Here is a 16,763-nt window from a genome sequence, read left to right on the forward strand (position 1 = left end):
CAGTCTTCTGAGAATTGTGTAAACACCATCAAGAAGATGTTACACTTGGGCCTCTTCCCACCTCTGACAGTCTACCTGAAGAGAGGATCTCTTCAATACGGAGTTTTCTTTACATTCATACAACTTAATTTTTGCCCAGAGCCTTATATTTTAACATCCTCTCTTTCCTTAGCTCTGGGCTGTAGCACCCTGCCCTTTCTGCCTCTGTTCAGGCTGCTATTGCAAACATGCTAAAATGGGCTGGAAGATCCCAGGACATAGGCACATGTCTGGCAGAGGATGAAGCTGCAGCGGTAGAAGGCTGGGCTGTGTGCCCCAGCCTTCCAGCAAGGATCACCTCGCTGAGGCATTTCACATCATTTAAGCAAATGGATATTGATGGGCCACTCCATTAAAGTAATTTGGGAGTTGACTCACAAGCTGTTCAGTTATTAATACACCGGGAAGTTCCCAGGGAGTGTGCAGCAGCAAGTAACTCACCAAGATCACTCTGACGTCAAGCACACATAAAACACCCTCAAGTCACTTCTCTTCTTGCAGTTCTCTACTGATTTCCCCTCTATTAAAGCCAGCAAAAGTTACCAGTCTTTATCTTCAGAGCTTATCCACAGCCCACCTTTCAGCCCTTACTCAACATCAAGGGTTCAATCTACCTTCATCAACAGCAACTTCATGTTTTCACTCACACTCGCTAACGCTTGGCTGGAGTTCCCCTCTCCCACAGCATCACCCTATTTTGAGCTTACTCTCATCACCCTGCTCACACAAAACACAGCAGCTGTTATTCCACTGAGGAGCTAGGTCTGTTTTATTCCTCAGTTGATGGGTAAGGTCACACAGTCTCCTGCTTCCTCCCAGCCAGCGGCATGTCCACACGCACTGAAAGCTCTTTGCAGCACACTCCGCTCCTCCTCCGGCCTGACAGTGCCCAGGGTAATAAAATCCTGTGTCACACCATATTAGGTGCCACATAAAAATCTGGCAGTAGTATTCAATTCTATGTATTATCTGGCTTTAAGTAATAGTATCTCAGTCTAGTCCCAAATGGCATACACTCCTCGATAATCTGTAAGTGCTCCTGTTCCTACGCAAGACAACTTTGTGACCAGTACTCTCATCTGTGCTAAATCACACACCTCAAGAGATGAGATTTTGTCCCAACTTAAGCATCTTCTTGAAGATGCAGCTTTTCATTACAGTTCTGTGTCTGGAAACACAGTCAAAATTTCATTTACTTTTATATTACAAAGACATCAACACCACTCAGGTTCTGGTTTGCATCAACAGTGGCAAAAACTGCACCTGTGTCCTCATGCCAACTTGTCATTTTTTGAACATGAACTATGTATCATTAAAACATTTAGAAGGTTTAGAATCATTTGATATTTGGTAGCTTAGGAAAAGCCATCAGGCAACATACTGCAGAGGAACACATACTAAACACAGCCATGTTTACATCAGCACTCACACACTTAAGAGTCCTTTTACCTAGCTCATATAGAAATGTTTATATTCTATCATTTTGATCTCCCCTTTCCTTTTTGCCCTATGTTGTTTAAGGCTCCAACACAACATATTTTTTCTGCCTCATTAGATTCCTATTCCTGCACACAGAGAAAAGCCAGATTAGCACCCGAGAAACACGGGCAACACTACAAAAGTCTTGCCAAGTATACTAAGTAAACTAGACAGAAGTTAACTATCAGAATGCTCTCATTTCCTCTGGTTAGTAGAAACCTTGCACAATTCTTGCATTAACAGTAGATTGACAACTGCTGTTCAGTTTTCTGCTACAAATACTCAAGGAAGTAGTTGCAGCAGTAACCAGATAATTTCTCAGCAGCTCTAAGTTCAGAAGGTTCAGCTGATAATGAAATTCAGAAGTGATCTATGTGAGCAGAACAAGGCAAGTTTCTAACCACAGGCCCCAGAGCTGACATACATTTCTTACTTCTATTTCACAATGCAGCACTTTGCTCTTCAGATACAGATCTTATTTCATGCAGTGCATCACTGCAGAGGCAGGGTCTTTGTAAAGAAGGCATTAAAATGTATGACTTACTCGAGACTTTTTATTAGGAGTGTAAGCTTTAGAGTTGCAGAATATTAAACGAATATCTTTGTAGAATTCCAAGGGACTGGTGTAGTTTCCTGCTTCCAAGGTTTCTTTCACAGTGCTGAAGTCCATAGGAGTGTCTACAATATCTCGATAATCCTGTAAAAACACACAAGAAAACAATACAGGCTCAGCCAAGTCCTACAGCAGTAAACACACCTAAGTGTTCATCTACAACAGTGGCTCTCAACCAGTTCTTTCTACTTGAGGATTACTGCAGATAGCTCTCTGAAAACTTGAGTGCATAGAACACAGCACGTTCCAGCTCAGGGAGGGAGAGGCCAGAAACATGCCTGGCGTGGATGCTTTGCCAAAGGATGAATAATAGGCTTGTTTCATTTTGGACATGAGAGTTTTACTTACAGGATAGGAGAAGAGATCAACTGGCTGCCTAAAAGGCTCAGAGTCCTCTCTTTCATAAATCAGGTTTAATAACTGCTTGCACTGTTCCTTCCAAGCATCAGGACTTGCTTTCACGGGCTGCCTTTTCACTCGTCGTCTCACCTGCAGAGAAACAGATGTATCACAGCTTTCCACAATATCCAAACTCTTCACTTGAAGTTCCTATTAATTTACCAGTGTTCTGACTCAAAGCAGGTTTACACAATTAAAACCAGAATTGCAGTAAGATTAAAGCAGAGCTGCTGGCACAGCAATATGCAGAATGCAACTTGTACAAATGTGTCTTTTCTAGTCATATATAAGCCCTCCCATCCATGAGGTAGCCAGCATTTCAGACCAGCCTTGCTTTGCTCATCAGCTTTCATCCAAATTTGACTGAAAACTGAATCTGTTCTAGCTAACTTTCAAGTCAAATTAGAAAAAAAGAAAGACTCTTCAGTAATTAAGTAACTTTCCTGCCCAATAACTTCCCTCCTCTGCCAACACCAACATACACGTGCAACTCAATTCACACACTTAGTCCTACTGACCATTGGCTATGACAAATTTGAGCCCCTCCAGACCTAAATGAGTGTTTCAGTAACTGGTCTATCTCCCTTCACAAGCCAGACCATGCAGAAATGTTTACTTACTCGTCTTTTTCCCGAGGAAGTTCCTGGAGCGTCTGAATCTACATCTACTTCTGCCACCTAAAGGCAAAGGTCATGGTTACACACTTGCATGCACCCTCAGAGAAGGGTTTAACACCACACAGGCAGCAATAATAGACACAATTTCAAACTACTCAGCAAAACAGCAACTAGTTTCAAACAAGGATTTCCATAACTTAGAAACAAACAAACAAAAACTAGGTGGATAAGCTGCTCCACCTCTTTTCCAAGTTTGCTTCCATAAAAGTGATACATAAGCATGTGATAAATACCAATGGCTTACTTTCAGTCCTTAAGACTCAAAGTCCCAGTCTTGTAGAGTCATATTCCCCCACCTGAATGTTCATGTCTGAGCAGCTGTACTGAGTTTATTCAGGTTTCAAGTGGTGCCTTGCTTAGATCAAGTGTATGTAATAAGTCTTTTCAGAATCTGGATTCAGAAATTACACCATACTTCCCTTTGTACACAGTTTTCCACTAGTGATTGAAAACAAATCATTTTGAGAGACCAGGAAAGTTTCTACAAAGACTCTGAAAGTAATTTCTTTCTTATTTTAAAACATCTTATAAATCAAAACACGTTATAAACCAGCTCTCTGAAAGGACACAGGGAAAGGAAGGCAATATAGTGGCTATTTTGAACATGTCTAACCATGGCTTGACATGGAACAGATGAGATTCACAACTGACACAAGAAAGTGGAGTTGGGAAAGGAGGGTCTGCTGTTTAACTCATGGTAACCCCTCACTTTCTGTAAAATGCTCTCTTAATAGCCTGTTGCATGCTGTTACTGGATCTTCAGTTGTATAAAAGTAATGAAATGATTACCCTGTAGCATAGATTTCAACACAAGCCCAAGCCATTAGCACCAGCCATAAGCACACAGGTGTTCAAGCAGCACCAGCTTGAAATGAACTATTTCAAAACTGGAGCTGTGGAATATGTCTTGGAGAAGGGAGGAGGGAAGAAACTTCCTAACTAAATCTTAACTCTAGCTCACATTTCAAAGCAACACATGAAAAAGTAAAACAAAACCAAGGGACTTTGGTTATAACAGGTCACTTTGGAACAGGAACTACTGCACGTCTCTGTTTCCAAACCACGGAAGGGAGAAGGTGTAAGGAGAGAGAAAAAGTTGAAGGAAGGAAGTGGTATCTAACCTGTTGTTTGACTCCATGGTACAGCTGCTGGGAAATGACACAGAATTACATAAGAAAAGCAGCTCTGTGGCCTGGCTGACAATAGCTGAGCTGTTGCCCTTCTGGTTCAGCAGACTGAGTAACAGCTCCAGCTTCTACCTCCCCTGCTTACTAAGACTTCCTCACGCAATAAAACGTCATGTACTGAGAGAAGATTAAAGACAGGCAGTTCCAGGAACCATTTTTACTTAAGGGAACTTATAGCCCCAGGTGAGCAACACAAATGGCCCAAACAGGTTCATCTCAAAAACTCAGTGCAGCTACTCATAAAATAAAAACTCAACAAAACCTTTGCTCAAATTTCTTCCAAGTGCTGAATTTAAAAAGACAAGAAGTTCTCACGTTCAGACTTAATGGTCTCACCTCCTCCTCTTCATCAGTACTGCTTAGGTCTTCTGCTTTCACCTTGTTATATATTTCTAATATATCAGTACAACTCTGATCCCTGCAGGACAATAGCAGAAGACAAAACATATAATCAACCCTCTCAGAAACTCAAGATGTCAGGTCTGTAAAGCAGAAATCATGCCTACCCAATGAAGCGAAGCAAGACATCCGTTACAATTTTGGCTGCTTTGACTATAGGACTGTCTGGCTCGTTGAAAGTCCTGGCATTGTGTTCAATGTAGCGCACCTCCCACATCAGGGCAGAGATTCTCCTACAAACAAAGGCAAAAGGGATGGAGAGGAAGGGGTTACATTATTTTGCCTCTGAGCTCAGTAGCATTTGTCAGGAAAAACAAGAAGCAGGTAACTCAGATCCAGGAGATGTGATGGATTTTTGTGGAAAGAAAGATGTTGCTCTTCAAACCAGCAATGAACGGAATGAAAGGAGGAAACAAACCGTCTGAAGATGACTGCTGACTGCTCCCTCTTAGAGAAAGCCTTAGAGATAAAGTGGTCCTCAGATGGATTACAAAAAGCAAGGACATTACTGATCTCCAAGTTAACTGGAAAACTGAGATTCCCAGTTTACAGCCCTGTTTAGCCCACTTCTGGCAACTGCAGTAGAAGCAAAGCATCCAGTTCAAAGGCTGCAGAGGTATAGCTGAAGGAAATACACTCTGCCTAGAGAAAGCAAAGTTCTGTATGGTAAACAAAAAGACACTTCAGATCCACCTATGGCAGCTTTTCCCTGACAATGTAGCCAAAAGAAATCATTAACTCAGGAAGACTCACTTACTTTGCCCAATGCCAAATAGAATCTCATCTTATGCTGTTGGCTCATCAAAGAAATACATTGCTGAAGTGGCACTACACAGTATTCAGCTAAACATATTGTCCTCCATGGGGCTATAGCAAATGTAGATGACAAACAAATACAAATCCAACTGACCTATAAAACCTGTTTTCAAGTCTCCTCCTGATCGTGGTGAGGTCAGTTGGATAAGCAACAACAGTGCAATACATGGGATAGGCACTAAGGTCCACTGGAACAGCAAAGGGATTAGAAATGTCTGAAAGACAGAAGATCATAATAATTTAGATGCCTCAGAAGATACCAGTAGGGAAGTTAAAAGTTAATAAGACTTCTTACAATGCTTCTGGATTTTCTTTCTAAGAAGTCAGCAAAAGCCAAACAGACCTAAGCTGGGTATGCCACTACCAAAGGGTGGGATCCTTCCTCTTGCACCATCTGTTTACTACTCTTGGAAAAGTAGTTTTTGTTTAAGTATCACATCTGAGATTTGTGTGCCAGCAGCCAATCCTGCTGCTAAAAAGCAACACTGTGTATGTACTTACAACAGGAATACTACAACAAGCAACAAACTAATAATACAGACATGTCCTGGGTACAAACATAGGACAGAATTTAAATCATAGCATGTGATTAAACAGCAACACACTAGTTACAAGATATTTATTAGTGACAGTGTTTGGTGAGGACTTGTTGGTTGGTTTTTGAGAGGGTTAAATCAATGCTTTGGTCATTCATATTTAGGTATGACCCACTGAGAATCCCCTTTAACTTGTGAGGAAGCAGGTCAAGGCTCAGAAAAAAGGGAGTATAACTGAAAAGGATGCCTTACAAAATCTAAAAAGCTCTTTCCAATGATACACTTATGCACATTTCAAATACTCTGCACCAACTCCCACCACTCCACCCTCCCTATTCCTCAGTCATGTGCCATCCCATCAATACTATTAATTCTTCCACCTTTTCTCTCTAAACATACCAAGGGAAAGAAGCTGCTCAATCCCTCGGATCACTCGTTCGCATTCTTCATCTCTGGAATGGGCGCCCCATTCTCCTTCCTGGGGTTTGTAGAGAAGAGCTGTCAGCTCATCTGGAGTCACGGGAACTCCAGCACCAACCTCCTCTGGGTAAGCAGCTAAATATGAAGAATTCAACCACAGTAAGTACTAGCAGTGGCAAGGAAGTATTAACTTTGCATATAGATGTGAATTCAGCACACACTTACTTCCTTCTGGAATTGGCTCCATGTCCCATGGACTCATCCTCTCTCTTTCATTATTGTCCCAGCTATTAAAAAAAGAATGCATTCAAATGCATAAGTCTGAGCTCAATATAACAACACACCTTTTCTCTCCAGATTTAAAGCTAAAAGATCATGCCTGTTAGAAACAAGACATGTCAGTAGCTACTTTCCAACTCCTTATTATTCTCTTCTACCTCCTGTATGTTCACTCCACTCACTGTAATCTTGTTTACTCCAGAGGCATTATTTTATGAATAAGCTCATAATTAAAGAAATGAGACAAAGTGGCTGATTCTATACTTAAAAGGAAAAAGGGATCCTAGTTCTTGAGGCACACAATTGAATTGTGTGTAAAGGATCCAGAGCATGCAAACACATGTGATACCCTACAGCTGTGTAAATACTTACTGAACACAGTAGCACTGGAAGGAGCTATCAGGATACTCTGCCTGGAAAGGCTGCTGACTCTCCACTGTTCCAAACCACCAAGCATCATCTATTATACTGCGAAATCTATCCCCTAGGAGGAATAAGATTGCATTCAGCAAAAGAACAACATAAATAACTGTTAAATACTCCTCTTTAGACAATCAACTTCAGCTTTCATAAATGCACTACTTCAGCTCTTACGTTCTGCACTACAGGAATGAAGCCCTTCCCCTAAAGGAACACTTCCACATTTAGTATTTAGTCACAGCTGCCTCTGTGCCTCAAATCACACTGTAACAGTAGATTCTTCCTCATAACAGTTCCTTTCATTTCTCCTTTTTTTTTCCTGCTACAGGAATTGCAGCAAACATCAAACAGAGTTTCCAATGATGTCTATAATATCTCCTGTGGTATAGTCCTTTACATCATGTAATACATGCTGTGCCCTATTAAACAGCTGCAGAAATGTTGCAAACCATATGGAAGTGGAAAAATGTAGTCACCTATTTGCCAGTTCCTTTCTTTGGCTTCATTATAAAACTGATGCAGCACAAGGAAGTCAATAACATCTGGCATATCGTGGTACCTTCAGGAAACAGAGAAAAAATTGCTTCTGTTACCCATGAACATAGTTCAATATGTACAATCCAGACACAGGCTCCAAAGAGAAAACTTCACGCACTTGGGTTTCAAGTTTGGTGTAATAACTAATTAATGCCATCATGCTTTGCAAGAGGAAAAAAGCAAGCAGGGAGGGAAGCTTCTGAACTGCAAAAAAAGATCTCTTGAAGAATGTCGTCAGCATTTCAGCCACTTACTTTATGGAAAATGATTCTCCTGTCATTTTGCCCGTGATTGGATCAAGGAATGCAAGCTTCAAGCAGCAGAGCGTGGGAGGCCCAACTTCATATTTAATTCCTACAGTCTTCACAAATTCTTGTTCCTATTCATCAGTGATCAGGGAACAGCATTATTTGAACTTGCTAACAACAAAGCCATCTACATTAAAGTATCAAACATGTTAACAAAACCCAGCTATGTTTCCTCTTTACAGTCCAGGTGATCTCAGCCCTAAGTTTTCTTTTCCAAACAGCAAAAAAAAATCACTCACACTCACCTTGAAAATAAAAACAAATGAAAGACAAAAGATGCTCATTCCCTTGGTAGATTTGTGAACAGTATACTTACAAATTAACTAACTTGTGTAATAAGGTTCTAAGGAACGTACCCACTCTGCTTTTAACCACCCTGACAGCATCAAAGGTTGTAGCTGACCAAACCCGGGGGCCTCTCATCCCTCCACAGCAACATCCAGGGGAAATCAATGGAAATTCTCCCTCTTAAAGAGGAAATTCAACAACAGTCTTTATGTTCATGTCCTGCCAAACACCAGGTGGTGGTAAGATCTCTATCCTAACTGAAATGCTATTTCCTTTTCCTTATAAACTGATGATGCCTTTGAAGATTACAGCTGGAATCACTCAATACTTGGGACTAGTAACTGGCTATTTTTCCAGTAAAACAATTATTTTCCCTAATAAAGCCACTGGCATACACACATACACTAATATCAGCTCTTGTATGTGCTGTTGTCTTGATATGGAATCTGAGTAAAGTTGAAAAAGATAGGGCAACACTGTGAATTAAGTGTTAAGGGACTCGGTGGTTCAAAGCAAATGGATAAGAAAAATCAACATCATTATGTAAACCTAAGGTCTGCTCCAGCAATTACTTAGCTTTTGTAAAAATAAATACAAGATGCTGTCTTGCCCTTCCAAGAATTTAAGAGCATGCACAATGATATGCTTCATTAGATCTGCTGTTTAACAGAGCTTGTGCATACATTTAGGTCTTTCCACCACAATGATGTACTTCTTATGCAAAACAATACATAGAACCTTGATGTTCAGGTCACTGTGGAGTGCTGTGCTGTGGAGAACTATCAACAGCTTCTGAGTGGTGGGTTCTGAATGAATTGGTGTTGAGAATAACACTCACCAGAGTCATAAAATAATTTAGGTTGAAAGTGATCCCTGAGAATCAAGTTCAAACTCCTGCTTATTGCAGGGCTAATGGCCAAATTCATATCAAGCTCCTCCTGTTGAGCTTCAAGACGTCTCCAAAGGCAGAGATTTCATGCTCTCACCTGTTCCAGTGCTTAACTACTCTCAACTCTGACTACTTTTTTACTTACTAGTTCTACATTGTTTTAACCTATCAGGCAAGAATACCACACCAGTTAAACTTTCTGATTCTTTAACATCTCTCTGGCTTCCTATTACCAGGATCCAAACAGATGTAAGGGCTTTGTGTTAATGGAAACGCTGACTTTAAGACTTCCAATTTTAAAATTAACATTTTGAAGTCCTAATTTCTTCCTATTTTTCATACTGATTTGTTAATATCAATTTCACATTACAGAGACATTCAGCACTCGGAAGTATTGCTTCAGCTTACCCTGAGTTCCATTTTGTTCCATGGTTGCTTTTGCATGTTAATACTGTAAATCTTTGCTTTCCTTACTGCCCGCACGTAAGCTTCATGGCCTTGCCTGAAGTATATGATCTTAAAAGACAAGGTAAAAAAAGGAAATTGAAGAAAAAAACCCCACATTTTACTGACACTTGTCTTGCTGTCTCTTCTAAAATGTCTGTGAACACATCAGGTTGATATCATCCCTTTCAGAACATACTGCACACTTGTTTACTTCATGATGAAGCACTCTTCTCCTTCAAATACTTATACCATCCCCTAAAGTGGCACCTCTGTGTGCCTTCAAACTTGGGATTGTAGAATCATAGAATGGTGAGGGTTAGAAGGGACCTTTAGAGATCATCCAGTTCAAAATCCCTGCCAAGCAGGTCCCACCTAGATCAGGTCACACAGGAACGTGTCCAGGTGGGTTTTGAAGACCTGCAAGGAAGGAGCCTCCACACCCTCCCTGGGCAGCCTGGGCCAGGGCTCCCTCACATCACAGTAAAATAGTTTTTTCTTATGTTTAAATGGAACTTTTTGTGCTCCAGCTTCTTTGCATTACTTCATTAAGAAGCATGCAGGTTTCTCTGAAGATGCACAATCAATTACTCCTGCTACTCATAAGTTACATGCATGCAGAAAAAGACACTGGACAGCTATGTGTAACCAACTGATTGCCTGGGAATAACAAAGAGAGCTATAAAGCCTCAGCCGATCTTGAGCACAATTCACAGAAAAGATGGCTAGGTATAACAATCCTGATCAAAACAAGCTTCTCAGCCTAGGTGGGCATCTCAGAACTGCTGCCCCTGTTACCTCATCTCCCATTTGTGGGACGAAAGGTGAGCGGCGGGGTATGGTATCCAAGATCCACTGCGGGGCAAGCCACTCCTCACTGGGCTCCCCTTCCATTGAGAGCAGTCCACTTGGTTTCTTAAAGAGATCACATTCCATTCAGAATGAAAGCTTTCATTCTTATGGTAGAACATCTGAAGAACTGATCATGTGGCACTTACTTGATATATAGTAGATATAAGATAGCTAGATACAAGGGCAAAGCAAATGCCAGAATGCCAACCTTCCAAAAACCCCAACTGAACAGCAGGGAATATGACATGGTCAATATAAGAGAAGATTTAAATGTTAATAAAAAGATTGTATTTCTTTAGAAGTAGTCTGCACATTGTCTTTAGAAGATATCAGGAAAAAAGCAATATAAATGTAATACAGATGCATTACAACTGTACAACAAAACCATGCTGGAGTAAATCTAACGGCGATGAAGAGAATAAATCTGGGAGAAAACCTGCAATGGAGAACTACTTGCATGAAACCTGGCAGTACACCCACATCACACAGCAACAAAAGAATCCCAAATTAGTCTAGTACCACTGGTACTCCAGTTACTGAGCTCCCTAAAGGCTCTTGATTACTACAGACTTGTCTCTGAGAAGTTTTACTTTGAAAACAACCACTCAAAAGTATATTCATCAAGCAAAAAAGACTGAAAACTGAAAAATGGTCACCTTTTTCCTAGGCTGTTTAAGTTTCCTTCGTTTTGGCTCCAGTCCTTTTGTTCCCTTCATGTTTTCATCTTCAGAACTACTACAGATTTTCCGAGCTGCCTGCCGGGTTTGTCTCTTTGGAGGCTGGAGATTAATTCCAGCATCTGCTGTCCAGTCAGAATAGTCACTGGATGAATCACTGTAAGTAATAAAAAGTTGTGAGAAAGAAAACAGCACTTTAGTTTTCATGCAATGGAGTGAAATGTCTAAACGTTTAACCTGCTCTTCTGATAACATGGAACAGCTGTCAGGATTAGCACCAAAATTCATTCTCATGAGGATTTCAGGATAAGTGCCCTGTAATTTGTGTATCTCAGCAGGTTATTTTATCAATTGCAAACTGATGGGAAAACTCTTGTTATGGTTGATGTGTATTTTCACACTTATACTCTCACTGGTTCATAAACTGCCTTTGTAAGTCACTGCACAAAATGCATGAAGGATTTAGGAAACCAGAGCATTCTTCTAAAAACACAGTTCTGACTTCCTTAACATCCAAATAACACACACACACAGAGTATTTATGTTAGCTCACAGCCCTTCCAGCCATAAAGGCATAGCAGAGAGAACGGAGACTGCAGAAGCTGCACACAAATGTATACTGACAACAGAACCATCAGGAAACAATGGAGTATGAGCAGGAGATACGTATGCACTTCTAGCAACATTTCTACTGCAGATGACTAACTGGTGTGGATCTTTCCATGCAGCTCTTATTTAAAGACAATAATTTCTTACAAATGGTCTTTATGACTTTGCCAAAAAACCCAAAAAAGGCACAAAAGCCCACAATATAAAATGCTCCATGAAGCCAGGCTTCAGAATTCAGCATTTTCACACTGTTTTTCTGTTAAAGACTGTTAAAAAAACTTCTACAGTTACTCAGTCACTCACAGGTAAAAGCACTTGTCTGTTCCCAGACTCCACAAATCTTGTTGGTTACCATTTTAAGCCACCTGAGTGTGCTGAACACTTCGCCTCCATCTGTCATAAGGTGTAACACATCTGTACAGACCTCTACTCACAGTATAATGACATCAACTGTCTCACTTCAATTCTATAATCAACAAACATTAACAATTAAGAGAACAGTAAAGCCACCTGGAACTGCTTTCACTTTGCCAGGCGGCCACAGGATCATCCATGGACGCATCACTTGTGCCAACAGTCTCATCTTCCTGTATTAAAAACAAAAGGTCTCACTTTGAAGCCATGTTTTAAAAGTACCATGTTTCTTTGCAAGCAAGTTATATGAGCTGTCTCATCTTTGTATTTAAGGACTGGCTTAGCTTTACCCAAGTCCACAACTTCTTTATGTACCTTAACTAGTGTTATACTATAAGCTTAAATAAATCCTGCAGAAAGAGATGTGAGTTTTAATGGTACTAGAACCATGCAGTGAGTTCTTATTGAAGTGTTTGACTAATAAATTTTAGTGGCAAGTGATCAGTTTTATCGCTATTCTGTACATTCAATGCATTGACAAAGTAACCATGTCCAGTCTCTTTTCACTTTGCATGTTTCCTTAATGAGAACAAGTTATATATACTCTGGTATATTTTAAGCTCTTCCCTTGCCAATATCAATGATTAATATCAATACTCAATCTCTTTCAACAGCAGTCTACAGATGTAGATGGTATCAAAGTACCAAACATGACCTAGAATACATGTGCTGTATGAAAGTTCAGAATAGCAAGTGGTTTTACACAGCTCAGTTAAATTTACTGGAAAATCACAGAATCTCAAGGGCTGGAAGGGACCTTGAAAGCTCACCCAGTGCAACTCCCCTGCCAGAGCAGCACCACCTAGAGTAGGGCACACAGGAACTCGTCCAGCTGTGTTTGAACATCTCCAGAGAAGGAGCCTCCACAGCCCATCTGGGCAGCCCCTCTCAGTGCTCCCTCAACTCAACAGGGAAGAAGTTTTCCCTTGTGTTTCTTTGGAACCTCTTCTGTTCCAGCTTGTACCCATTATTCCCTTTCAGATTTCCAAGAATACCCAACCTGTTTTAAGCTAGTTTTGGATACTGTGTTGGTGTGGGGGCAAAGGATCCTTCACTCCCCAAGATCAACACACTACAGTAACACCACAGATCCAAAAGACTCAACGATCTGAGTGTTTCCTCCTATGTGGGGAAACTTGGAGCCCCTGGTGCCCTCAGCACCCTCCTTGTGAGCAGGGAAGCTACAGAGAGCATGCTTTGGCGTGTCAGACCTCGGAGGAGCTGTCTGAGTCGGCCCGTGCGCGCACGCTCTGCGCGGCTCCCTGCTGCTGGTGCTCGATGGTGGAGCGCGTTTGGTAGGCGTGCTGGCGCTTCCGCTGGTTCCTCCTCAAAGACCTTCCACTTCCTGGCTGGTAATCATTCTTTTATCACAGGACAGGAGGGACAGAAAGGAAAAAGATTCAGAGATTGTGTGATGAATGACAGTTCAAAGCTGCCTCGTTAAGGTGGCTGGATGCCGTTTGCAAACCACACGAAGGCAATCTAGAGTTAGAAACGCAAATGTTTCTTTCCCACACTTGTGGTTCACCTCAGTGCACGTGCAGGTGTGGTTTCCTGCTCTAATATCAATTCTACTGTTTAAAACAGCAGTCCTTAAGAAAGGAAGTTATGGAAAAATATATTTTTTCCCTCTAAAAAAATACCTGCAGCCTCTGGTCCAGGTTAAAGCTCAACACGTGTGGCACCACCTGTGCTCCTCCTGCTTTCCACAACACAAACCAAAGACCTGCTGTGGCTCTGCTCTTTTCCTCTCCCAGCATCCTCCCACTACTGAAGCCTCAAGGATAGCAACTTACCACTGCTATTTGAATATTAGATTATGAAGACAAACTGCAGTTACAGAAGGAAGATGGAGAAACAATTGCTACCACTGATCTACTCCATCACTGAATGAAACCTACTTGGGGGTTTTTTGACTTTCTTTTTGCTCAGTGCTCAGAACTGCTTCACACCCAGGTTCTCTCTTCCAGTGGATTAACTCACCCGTTGCAAGGTGTGGGATGGCTTCCTCTTCTTTTCAACAGTGTACAAGTTAATTTCAATTTCACCTTTGGCAGCTCGACATTCTTCCTGGACCCTAATTGTACACAGGAAACATCCATTCCAGTCAAGAAACCATCATACAATTTGACAGTCTCATTAATACACACATTAAAATATTTCAGGTTCCTCTTGCCATACGAAATCTGTGCACAAATGCTTCTAGCAGCATCCACCCCAACTTCACTCCTGGCAGCACAAGGTAAGCAAGCAGACTTGTCAGTTGAGCACACATCATTATTTTCAAGTAAACTGAAATTTATTACAACTATTTTTGTGGTGCTTTTTTTAAATAAAGCCTCAGAAAAATGTGGTATTTTAACTGCTACTGAGACAGATTCAGTTGTGAAGAGTAGGAGTTTCTATCCTCAGCTCTCCCGAGGTTACCACTCCAACCCTAGTACCTGAAGTTCCAAGGAACAAGTCAAAAGAAAAGCCCACATGTTCCTGAAAAAACACTTTTTAAAGCCTGTAAAAAGGATATAGAATGTTCATTACACAGTATACGATCTCTTTTTTTCCCTGTCTCACTTCTCATCTTACTTGCTGATGCCTGGAGGAAGCTCATTCACCACCACTCTCCTGCTCCAGGCCATCAGATCCCTCTCGGTTGCCATCTGGCTCCGGGGAGCGTTGTGATGCATTTGCCGGACGCCTTCGATCTGGCCACTTCTCCGGAGACCAACGTTTGGTGGAGATGTAACATCCAGACCTGGGCTTCGAAGAGCTACAGAAGAATCACACAGTCATAAGGGATGGAAGAGACCTGGAGAGCTCATCCAGTGCAACCCCCCTGCCAGAGCAGGGCCACCTAGAGCAGGGCACACAGGAACTCATCCAGCTGGGTTGGAATGTCTCCAGAGAAGGAACCTCCACAGCCCATCTGGGCAGCCCCTGCCAGTGCTCCCTCATCTCAACAGGGAAGAAGTTTGTCTTTGTGTTGCTTTGGAACCTCTTCTGTTCCAGCTTGTTGCCCCTTGTCCTATCACTGGACATCACTGAGGACAGCCTGGCTCCAGTCTCCTCACACCCACCCTTGATGGATTTGTATTAATGAGGTCACTCCAAGCAAAAAGACTTTTCTTCACTTCTATAAAGCAGCAATAAAACCGAGACTTTAAAGCTTAAGGACTGTGCCCAGATAACACTTTGGCAATAACCAAAACTTATTCTATGTGAAGAGGCTTTGTCTTTTGCTTCAGATGAACACTGGTGTGTCTTGGCCTTGGGCTGCAGGAGAGGCACATGCTACTGTAACAGCACTGTGGCTTGCTGTATCTTAGAGACATAGCAAAGAATAGATGAGAAAAGTTTCAAAGGAACTTTAGTGACTTTTAAATTAAAGTCCCATCAAGTGTGTAAGGGATCTGAAATCTTAATTTCTATGGTACAAGAAGAGACGAGGTTGACATCTAAAATAAAAGACAGCTGCAAGGTTTAAGGTTTCTGTTGTACTTTCATTTGCTCTAAATTTGTAATTCTCATCTAGTGTGCCACAGGCACTGCTCCTGCTCTGGGCTTGGGATGCCACAATGCAGTGCAACATACCCAGGAGAAAACAGACACTTGAGGTAACAAAGTGAGACAAAAAGGCTGGTAATATCTGAATCTGTGCCATCATTGCCTTAATCTGTCTCATCATTTAGGAATGCACTACCAGGATTTCCATAGGGTTAACCACGAGATACAATGTATTCACAGTTGTGCAAACAGATGTATTCAGCTATTTAAACATCAGCTGTTCCTCAATACTCACACAAATGGGCAGCTCAGGCAGCGAAGTTACTTACCAGGGCAAGTTTTGTAAGGTAACTACTTTCATTTCTATATCAGTCATACGTGGAAATTCCCTTTCACACAAATACAGAGACATACAAAGTGAGAAGCAAGATTGCACCACACCTCAACCTACCATGGGAGGCAGAAAAGACTGCTTGAGAGTGAGTCCTAGCTGGCTTCTGTGCCACCTTTGTGACAATACCAATTTACATCAAAGCAAAAGTGTATTTTCAGCATTTTTCACTAATGCTTTTCCTACTACTTGTTGAATTTAAAGATGAGCCACTGCAAATCCAGCAGTCCTAATGAGCTTTGCCAGGAAATCTAATTCAGACACACGTAATCAGTCATTTAACCTGGAACCCATTTCTTAGTGGATGTACATTTTTTAAAAGCTCAGGATGGACCTGCAGCACAATTCCACAGCATCTGCTCTCTGACATCAACTGCACTCAGGCAGCTGCCTCACAGTCAGCTCTTCACATCTGATTGAGTCTGGTTTAAATTTTTAATCACTTTGTGTATTAAAAATAAAATCACAGTGGCAGAACACTTACCAGGAGAACAATCTCAGGCTTTCTAAGGAAACACTAAGACAGAGCAGACATGTTTATTTTATAAACACTGATGCTCAGTCTTAGCATTTATGCTGCATTACTGCT

The 16,763-nt window shown here is 41.4% G+C and overlaps 1 protein-coding gene across 2 annotated transcripts in view; it reads right to left on the reverse strand.

The window, feature by feature from the left end:
- BRWD3 (bromodomain and WD repeat domain containing 3) overlaps positions 1 to 16,763 on the reverse strand; it is a 61,828-nt gene that overhangs the window by 9,139 nt on the left and 35,926 nt on the right. The window contains exons 19-36 of one of the 2 annotated variants that reach the window (XM_062007056.1): positions 14,866 to 15,049; positions 14,266 to 14,359; positions 13,494 to 13,643; positions 12,379 to 12,455; positions 11,239 to 11,416; positions 10,529 to 10,645; positions 9,695 to 9,802; positions 8,056 to 8,180; positions 7,741 to 7,823; positions 7,217 to 7,328; positions 6,791 to 6,852; positions 6,545 to 6,700; positions 5,704 to 5,824; positions 4,901 to 5,026; positions 4,731 to 4,812; positions 3,151 to 3,207; positions 2,480 to 2,620; positions 2,063 to 2,215 (exon numbers count right to left, since the gene is read on the reverse strand). In XM_062007056.1, coding sequence (XP_061863040.1) covers positions 2,063 to 2,215; positions 2,480 to 2,620; positions 3,151 to 3,207; positions 4,731 to 4,812; positions 4,901 to 5,026; positions 5,704 to 5,824; positions 6,545 to 6,700; positions 6,791 to 6,852; positions 7,217 to 7,328; positions 7,741 to 7,823; positions 8,056 to 8,180; positions 9,695 to 9,802; positions 10,529 to 10,645; positions 11,239 to 11,416; positions 12,379 to 12,455; positions 13,494 to 13,643; positions 14,266 to 14,359; positions 14,866 to 15,049 — 2,126 coding nt within the window. Of the gene's footprint in view, positions 1 to 2,062; positions 2,216 to 2,479; positions 2,621 to 3,150; positions 3,208 to 4,730; positions 4,813 to 4,900; positions 5,027 to 5,703; positions 5,825 to 6,544; positions 6,701 to 6,790; positions 6,853 to 7,216; positions 7,329 to 7,740; positions 7,824 to 8,055; positions 8,181 to 9,694; positions 9,803 to 10,528; positions 10,646 to 11,238; positions 11,417 to 12,378; positions 12,456 to 13,493; positions 13,644 to 14,265; positions 14,360 to 14,865; positions 15,050 to 16,763 lie in introns of those variants that run through there. The other variant, XM_062007057.1, reaches the window with a different exon arrangement.

Source organism: Colius striatus, chromosome 13, assembly GCF_028858725.1.
Source record: "Colius striatus isolate bColStr4 chromosome 13, bColStr4.1.hap1, whole genome shotgun sequence".
Classification (NCBI taxonomy): Eukaryota; Metazoa; Chordata; class Aves; order Coliiformes; family Coliidae; genus Colius; species Colius striatus.